This window comes from Meles meles, chromosome 6, assembly GCF_922984935.1.
Source record: "Meles meles chromosome 6, mMelMel3.1 paternal haplotype, whole genome shotgun sequence".
NCBI classification, from domain to species: domain Eukaryota; kingdom Metazoa; phylum Chordata; class Mammalia; order Carnivora; family Mustelidae; genus Meles; species Meles meles.
The window spans coordinates 56,296,231-56,306,047 of NC_060071.1; the positions used below are offsets into that span (position 1 = coordinate 56,296,231).

General features: G+C 35.2%; 1 protein-coding gene across 1 annotated transcript; it reads left to right on the forward strand.

Annotated features, from left to right (window-relative positions):
• Positions 1 to 5,210: 5,210 nt before the first annotated feature.
• LOC123944413 (olfactory receptor 4F4) lies at positions 5,211 to 6,179 on the forward strand. Its single transcript, XM_046009510.1, has one exon. The coding sequence runs from the start codon at positions 5,262 to 5,264 to the stop codon at positions 6,177 to 6,179; it is 918 nt and encodes a 305-aa protein (XP_045865466.1). The 5' UTR covers positions 5,211 to 5,261.
• The last annotated feature ends 3,638 nt before the right edge of the window (positions 6,180 to 9,817 follow it).

The following is a 9,817-nucleotide window of genomic DNA, read 5'->3' on the forward strand; positions in this document are numbered from 1 at the left end:
AGAGTTGTAAGTTCTAGGGAGATGCCATAACAGATTTCACTGGTAAGAGCACAAGGTGAATGTCATGAACCGTCAGGACCCTCATGACCACCATGAACACTATGGATTAAGTACAATTTTGTTACTGCCCTTAAAAAACTGAGAACTCTACATAAAAGAGGTATTGAATCAATGAACTTCACTTTCAAATAGAGCTGCAGTTATTGCTGTTAAGTATGAAAAATAAAGCATTATATATTTCTTCCTACCTACAATACTAAATGGCAATTATCATCAATGAGTACATTCAATTTTCATGTTTTTTATCTCTATGTAAATACATACATGTATATATGGTTGAATTTTATTTATCAATATTTTCATATTGATTATAAGCATTGCTAGAAATCAATATTTCTTATGGAAATTTTGTGGATCCAATGGATAAAATGTGAGTTAATTCAAACCAGCACCCATTAAAAGTCAAGAAAGAAATATTTCTCATCCTAATTATATTTTATGTTAGATAAAGAGGCAGGCAACACTATGCTACAATTCCCAAGAATTGTTTACCATCTTTAATTGTCAAAGTATTTTGTACAATGTTACTTTAGAAATACACTCTACTATTTTACATAATGCAAAATTTGTCTATATTCCATTTTTTCAACAGATTTCTGTCATCCTTGCAGTCTTCCTCAAAGAATTCCTTTATTCACCCTAAAACAGTAAATATAATTATCAAAGCATTTCAAGGATGTTATTACCTAAAGAAAAGCATCCAACCCAGATCTCACCTTATATAATATACCTATACCTAATCCAGGGTGCTTAGGACAAAGAATATGGCTGACATTTTTACTTTACTTTTCCAGGTAAAACTTGGGAAGTCTGATGAGTCAAGAAGCATGACTGAGAAATCAGCTGGACACATCCCAATGACTGATTTAAGAAACATTAATTGTGGTGACTCAGCTCAGTTTTAACTGCTGAATTGTAATTAAAGCTGCTCAAAAAAGTGGTAAAAAATAAATGACACTTTCTTTTTACTGGTGAAGGTATTTTCCCCTATATTTTATCTAAAAGAGGTAATAAATGCTATATGCTATCCTCTGTATAGTATCTAAAGCATTATTGTTTATTGTCTACTTAATCCATCCAGATTATAATATTGGAACTTTATCTTATTGCTTTCACTATGACTCTTTAAAAAAAAAGTCACCTTTAACAGAGAAAGACAAACACACACACAGAGAGAGAAAGACAAATACTCTATGATATCACTTATTGGTGAAATCTCAAACAAAAAACAAATGAAAAACAAATTGACTTGTAGAGAAAAAAACCTGGTGGATGCCACAAGGCAGGTGGGTGGGGTATGGGAGAAATAAAGGGGATTCATAATACAAACATCCGGTTTTAAAGAAAGTAAGTCATAGAGATGAAAAGTAGAGCATATGGAATAAAATCAATAATGTTGTAATAATGTATGTTGACAGACGATGACTATACTTAGTGTACTGAGCATTGAGTAAGGTACAGAATTGTCAAATCAATGTTTTATACATTTGAAAGTAACATCACATTGTATGTCACTATATTGGAATATAAAGAGAATTAAGGGAAATGTAGATATAAGGAAATAAACTTTCATTTGCACAGAAAAACAAAATCACCCTTAGATTCAGTGAAGTACTAGAAATACCTAAGAAAGCTGAGAAACTGTGACAACAGCCCCTGACTCAAAAAGATTCCGTGTGCATCCTCAAGGGAAAACCTGTGAGACTATATGATTTAGTCTCAGCACTCAAACTTCAGGCTGGCTATTTCCAGATCTCCTCACTTGCCTCCAGTCAATTCATAAAAGGCTCTTAACCAAGTGACTTACTAAGGAACACCAATCAGACACACTTTATTCTCTTAGAAATGTTTTGCTTCAAGACAAAGTGCAAAAAGGAAAATCTGTACTTTTCCTTGCTCTGAAAATTGTTGCAGTCTCTTCCAGATATGAAGGAGGTAGGTGGAATGATGAAAGTGAAAGTAACCACAGTATAGCATTTTACTGACAACTATATGTTTCTATTAGTAAGAACCCATTTGGCAGAATTCAATTGCATGTGCCTCTTCAAGAAAAGTGGAAGGTCCTCTGAGGTCAGTTCAAATATTTAGAAGAGTTAGTATGAATATTAACAAGGATTGCCCTAGGTGTTATAAAACTTAGTATATGTTATACAAGTGTTTTAAGTGTTTAGTCCTTCTGAGTCTTTCAGGCTAATCTCTTCTTTCCTTTCTTTTTAATGATCCCTTTTCCATATACCCAGAAGCAGTGTTTTCTTACTTACCTCTTTCCATCCTTCCTACAATACAATCTGGCTTCGGATATTTCTTTCACATATAGGTGTAAATCATACTTCTAGAGTTATGGAATTTCACCTTTGAGAGATTTTGATCCAATGAGCTCATTTGTAAACAGGAAAACTAAGGCTTCAATATTCTGAATCACATGCCAAAATCACACAGTAACTTTGTACTAAAATCCCCAAGTCTCCTGACTTCAATCTCAGTGAAACTTATGAGGACTTTAGGTCTTTTTCTTTAAAGAGGGGTAAAAGATATTTAGGACAAACATGACACCCTCATTGTTGAATTTTAAGTTTAATCTAGTACATAGGGAAAGATTTTCTTTCCCTATAGCTGTAGCTGGCTCTTCATGAATGCTATAGCCAGTGTCGAAGACTCTGGAGAACTTCTTCAATAAACTTAATGTTTAACTTAGAATCAATAGAATTCTTCCCAAACTCCTTGAGCCATTTTTGAAGAATCAGATATGAGCTTTACATAGTTAGCAGGTCTCCTGTAACTGAGAATCCATCATCATCATTCACTCCTCCATAGCATACACTCAGGAAATGAGATGTCTTAACTCAGTGAGCAAGAAATTCGTCTTGTGAGGAGCAGCATATCTGAATTCTTGTTACCATGCTATAAAGTCTTTTTGCTGCAGAAGAGAAACCATTACCCTTGGTATATTTCTTATGGAGATGTATCAAGTTTGTCCTCTCAGTGAAATGAAATGGTTGCAGTACATAAGTAATTACTGAAGTCCCATTCTAAGTTGCATACTTTGATTCTTAAGAACGATCCTAACCAATCAGTCACATCAGAAATGATCTCACAACAGGAATCCCATCCTCTCTGTCGTCAACGATCACTATGATTGTATTTACTACTGTGCTAAGCAGGAGGGAAGAGAGAGGTTATGCTTGTTTTATTATTTGACTTCTTTTTATACATGGAAATACAATTAGAATTGCCAAATTCATACAGAACTTTGAAAATAGTAATAGGGAACATTAGTGGATAGGGCTAAGTAATGGAATTGGGATATGGAAGAGAAAAGTGTAATTTCCAAAGGGAATGCAATATCCATGATTAGGGAAATGTTGAAAAGAAATACTACTACTCCCCCCAAAATTTGGTAAAAATAACACACTATACTTTCAAGCCTCTTTAGGACCCATCTATTTGCACAATTACTCAGAATAAAATCACTTACGTCATTTTTAAAAAAAATCTCCCACATCCTGTTGACAAATGTCCTGTTCTTACTACCTTAATAATGGCTATTATGTATAGACTATTCACTATTTGTTAGAAATTTGTATTAAACAATTGAACATAATTCTTTTTTTTATTATTTATTTGACAGAGAGAGATCACAAGTAGACAGAGAGTCAGGCAGAGAGAGAGAGAGGGAAGCAGGCTCACCGCTGAGCAGAGAGCCCGATGCGGGACCCGATCCCAGGACCCTGAGATCATGACCCGAGCCGAAGGCAGCGGCTCAACCCACTGAGCCACCCAGGAGCCCCTTGAACATAATTCTTCAATAGTTCTGTGTTATACTCATAATAAAATACCTTAGCAGGCATTCCAGAATCCTTTTTCAATTTTATCTCCTATTAAACTCTTTCACATTATCTCTCATGCGATTTTTTTGCATTTTTCTCACTTTTCATTTCACCACCGAATCACCTTTTATTATTTCCCTGATATTTTTATTCTATTTTTCATCTTTAATTATATTTTGGATTAAATCCTTTTCTTCTAAGCACTTCCATATCACTAAGTGGTAAGTATGAATTCCATTCGCTGTTAAGGCCTCTTACCTTCTATTCTAGAATACTCATTTATTTTAACTTCTCCAAAGATGATTTCTACATCTGTCTTGGCTCTCACATTTCTATCCAAGCTTCTGAGAGACTATGAAAATTATTTTGGAATTCTGTCCCTCACTCATGCCCTATGGAGTATTAGATTAGTGGGCATGTTGAGAATATTTAAGCCAGTACATTCATTCTAAAGATGGGAAAACAGAAGAACAAGGAGTTGAAATTCAATCATCTTGTTATGATTGTTATTTCTAGAATAAAAATAAAATTCATTAATGATTATTGGGGAGCCAGGGTTCCTCTATGAATCAAAAGGTGATAATCTTACTGCTAATAATTATCTAAATCTATTGTGCACTCACTAAATACAAAAATTGTCCAAAAAACTTTACTTTTACTACTTCATTTGAAATTCATAATAACCATAAGAATTGAATATAATTAGTATCCACATTTGTAAAAATGGTAAAAATAAGACTTAAGTAGGGACCTTAAAATGTCCACAGACTACATTCAAAACTTGTGCATTACAAATTGCCTCACATAGCAAAACTGTGAATAAGGATTTGTCTTAGTTTGCTGGAGAGGTTTCCAATGACCAAAATATAAAATTATCATGATGGGCTACAAAACTTCTAAGAGTACTTTTTCAAAAATGGATGTCATAAAATGCTGCTATAAATGTAAAGATCATATAATATTACATTTATGTAAGAGCTAAGAGAGTGGTTACAGAATCTAAACTGTTTTGGAACTCAAGGAAAAGGAGTCAAATGTAGGCTGGCAGTATAGACTTAATCTGGCAGAGAGAACAGCATAAACAAAGGTATTTTATTAGGATAATTATTAGGATAAGTGGAAATACCAAGTAGACTTGAATAAGTGGATGATAAGGCATCATCAGGAAGAGTGTAAGATAAAATAGTAGGTTTAGACTGTGTGCATTTTGAAAGTGTGTGTTAAACCACAGAAAGTCATTATGTGAGTGAGCAGAATACAAAATGAGACTTTGAATTGGAATCTAATCATTCTTACTTCCTTCTTACTCTGTTCTTCAAGGTAACTACAGAGGCTGTTCCCTGGAATGAATCAATAAGTGACACAAATTACTCCATGGTCACAGAGTTCATATTTCTGGGACTCTCCAATTCTCAGGAATTGCAGATTTTCCTATTTGTGTTCTCTTTTGTATTCTATGTAGGAATTGTGTGTGGAAACCTTCTTATTGTCATAACTGTGGCCTCTGACTCCCACCTTCACTCCCCCATGTACTTCCTGCTGGCTAACCTCTCACTCACTGACCTGTGTCTGTCTTCTGTCACAGTCCCCAAGATGATCGCTGACTTTTTCAGTAAACGCAAAGTCATCTCTTTCAAGGGCTGCCTTGCTCAGATATTTCTCCTTCACTTTTTTGGTGGGAGTGAGTTGGTGATCCTTATAGCCATGGCCTTTGACAGATATATAGCAATCTGTAACCCCCTTCACTACACTACTGTTATGTGTGGCAATGTATGTGTTGGGCTTGTGGCAGCTGCATGGGGGACTGGTTTCCTCCACTCAGTGAGCCAGCTGGCCTTTGCAGTAAACTTACCTTTCTGTGGTCCTAATGAGGTTGATAGCTTTTATTGTGACCTACCTAGGGTTATCAAACTTGCTTGTACAGACACCTATAGGTTGGATATCATGGTCATCGCTATTAGTGGTGTGCTCACTGTGTGTTCTTTTGTTTTCCTAATCATCTCCTATGTTATCATCCTAGTGACCATCCAACAACGCCCTTCACACCAGTCATCCAAGGCCCTGTCCACTTTGACTGCTCACATCACAGTAGTTCTTTTGTTTTTTGGACCATGTATCTTCATTTATGCCTGGCCATTCCCCATCAAGTCATTAGATAAATCCCTTGCTGTGTTTTATTCTGTTGTCACTCCTCTCTTGAACCCAGTTATATACACATTGAGGAACAAGGACATGAAGACTGCAATGAAACGTTTGAGAAAACGGAATGTGAACTCTGGGGAAAAGTCTTAGATCTCCTGTAACTGTAAGGCTAATCTAAGACAATGACGTAGCAAAGTTGATAAATTATTTAGTAAAACTCATGAAAATCTTACCTCCATTTCCATATCCTTTAGTAATTTTCTAAAACTTTCACATACATTGTCTCAATTTATCCTTTGACAATCTTGCATTTTATATTTTTAGATACAGATAAAAAGTTGATATGCCTTCCAAATGTTATCTCACTAATCCTCAGAACAACAGTAAAAATATGTCAATATATGTACACTCCTGTGATCACCCGAGGAGTCCTGAGCATAATACAGGGAAAGACAGAAACTAGCCTGATTTTTTTTTTTTTTTACATTTTACTTGGCTCATTTTCCCTAAAAACATGAAGGAAGCAACTGCCATATGCCTCACTCAAAAAATATTCTTAGTGCTCAGAATATTTATCAGCTAACTTTAAAGAGATTTAGAAAAGAAACTCTTCACATTGTAACAGTCCATAGTCCCTTCCAATTACTAGAGCAACCCATAATCCATGAGTTCCTCCATGAAATCATCAGGAGTGACAGAAGAGGGAGTCTACCTACTATCCTGTGCATACAAGAAGAGCTCATATGCAGTAAAATGTACATAGAAGAATCCACGTCTCTCAACAGGTTGGCACAAAGTACATCAATTTGGTCCATCCATGTCATTTTCCATGGTTAGCTTTTAAGAACATATTTTGAAGTCAAAAGAGATGGGTTCCTCTAATTATGCATTACTAACCATGACCAGGCATTTTGTCTAACTTGCCTAACCCTCAATTTCCGTGTGTGTAGAAGAAGGTAATAATACCTATGCATATGGTTACTATGAGGGATAATGAGACAATAGATATAAATCAGATAAATAGCACATTTTGTGGCAAGTTATCTGGACACAATAAATATCAACTACAACTGTCATTATTGTAAAAAGCCTATATGCCAACAAACAAAAAGTTCTCAACCCTGGGGTGTCTGGGTTGCTCAGTGGATTAAGCTGCTGCTTTTGGCTCAGGTCATGATCTCAGGGTCCTGGGATGGAGCCCCGCATCTGCCTCAGCATCCCTGCTGAGTGGAGAGCCTCCTTCCTCTCTCTCTGCCTACTTGTGATCTCTCTCTCTGTCAAATAAATAAATAAAATCTTTAAAAAAAAAGTTCTCAACCCTTATTTTATCCCAACATACTTGAAAGATAGGATATCTATCAATCTTAACAAATGTTCATTTGAAGACATCATAGTTTTAAGTGTGCATATATTTATTTGCAAGTGTGTACCCATGCTCATACACTGTACCATGCTAGGAAGACATGCCAAAAAGTCAAGACAGAAGTACAGGCAATAGTGAAATAAGTCAAGCAGAGAGAGTCAAGTATCATATGGTTTCACTTATTTGTGGAGCATAACAAATAACATGGAGGACATGGGGAGATGGAGAGGAGAAGGGAGTTGAGGGAAGTTGGAAGGGGAGATGAACCATGAGAGACTATGGACTCTGAAAAACAACCTGAGGGTTTTGAAGGAGCAGGGGGTGGGAGGTGGGGAAACAGGTGGTGGGTAATAGGGAGGGCACGTACTACGTGGAGCACTGGGTGTGGTGCAAAAACAATGAATACTATTACGTTGAAAATAAATTTTTTTAAAAAGTACAGGGAATATAATTTTTTTAAAAGCTTGGCAAATGAATCTGATAAATAGCTCCACTCTCCAGCAAGAATCACTGAATTAGGCTAATATTGAAGATTAAATATTCTAAGAAAAAAAAGGAATGTAGTTTTCCAAAGTGAAGCTCGAATTAATATGAGAGTCGAATGATAAGAGAATCAAAATTATTTTAGCCACAGGAAAAAAAAGAGAATAGAAACTCCGTAGCAGGTTAAAAACACATAAGAAAATAAGTATAAGATAAAAGCAGTATTTCAAATCAGTGGAGGAAGGGAGAACCTGATAATGTCATGGTAGAACAACTGGACAACAATACAGGAAATGATATATTGGAACTTTTTCTCATGTCATATGCCAGGACAATTTCTAACTAAAATTCAAGCCTAAGTCTTTTTTCTTAACTATACAAATATTAACAGAAAACATGGATTATATCTTTGTAACCCCTGAATACAATAAAGATTGATAATATTAACTATATCAAATTAAAGTTTTAAATGCAAGATAAAACCATGAGCAAGGCAGAAAAGATAAATGTAATATTAGAGAAAAGTTTTTACAGCTCACATCACAAAGAATAATAGCTATAACAGTAAAGTACTTCTAAAAAATACCAGCAAACAAACAAATGGGCAAAACATGAATATACAATTGATATTTAAGGAGATATAAACAATGCTTAAATACATAAAAAAGTTCAAGCTCTCATATTAAGATATATACAGAGTAAAACCAATGTGAATATTAGTTTTCATCATAAGGTATGAAATATCTGACTTCAATAGTTAATAATACAAACTATTGGTTCAGCTATACAGAAAGGGGCACCATCTGCATTGTTGATAAGAATACAAAATAGTAATAGAGCTTGAAGTTCGGAATTGTGATGCCACCAACTTTGGCTTTCTTTTTCAATATTCCTTTGGCTATTTAAGGTCTTTTCTGGTTCCATATAAATTTTAGGATTATTTGTTCCATTTCTTTGCAAAAAATGGATGGTATTTTGATAGGGATTGCATTAAATGTGTAGATTGCTTTAGGTAGCATAGACATTTTCACAATATTTATTCTTCCAATCCAGGAGCATGGATAATTTTTCCATTTCTTCGTGTCTTCCTCAATTTCTTTCATGAGTACTTTATAATTTTCTGCATATAGATTCTTAGACTCTTTGGTTAGGTTTATTCCTAGGTATCTTATGGTTTTGGGTGTATTGTAAATGGGATTGACTCCTTAATTTCTCTTTCTTCTGTCTTGTTGTTGGTGTACAGAAATGCAACTGATTTCTGTGCATTGATTTTATATCCTGACACTTTACTGAATTCCTGTACAAGTTCTAGCAGTTTTGGAGTGGAGTCTTTTGGGTTTTCCACATATAGTATCATATCATCTGCGAAGAGTGATAGTTTGACTTCTTCTTTGCCAATTTGGATGCCTTTAATTTCTTTTTGTTGTCTGATTGCTGAGGATAGGACTTCTAGTACTATGTTGAATAGCAGTGGTGATAATGGATATCCCTGCCGTGTTCCTGACCTTAGCGGAAAAGCTTTCAGTTTTTCTCCATTGAGAATGATATTTGCGGTGGGTTTTTCATAGATGGCTTTGATAATATTGAGGTATGTGTCCTCTATCCCTATACTTTGAAGAGTTTTGATCAGGAAGGGATGCTGTACTTTGTCAAATGCTTTTTCAGCATCTATTGAGAGTATCATATGGTTCTTGTCCTTTCTTTTATTAATGTGTTCTATTACATTGATTGATTTGCGGATGTTGAACCAACACTGCAGCCCTGGAATAAATCCCACTTGGTCATGGTGAATAATCCTTTTAATGTACTGTTGAATCCTATTGGCTAGTATTTTGGCGAGAATTTTTGCATCTGTGTTCATCAAGGATATTGGTCTGTAGTTCTCTTTTTTGGTGGGATCCTTGTCTGGTTTTGGGATCAAGGTGATGCTGGCCTCATAAAA

Bases quoted from the DNA above. Each gene is read 5' to 3' on its own strand.
- LOC123944413 (XM_046009510.1), top strand. From the start codon at position 5,262: ATGGTCACAGAGTTCATATTTCTGGGACTCTCCAATTCTCAGGAATTG.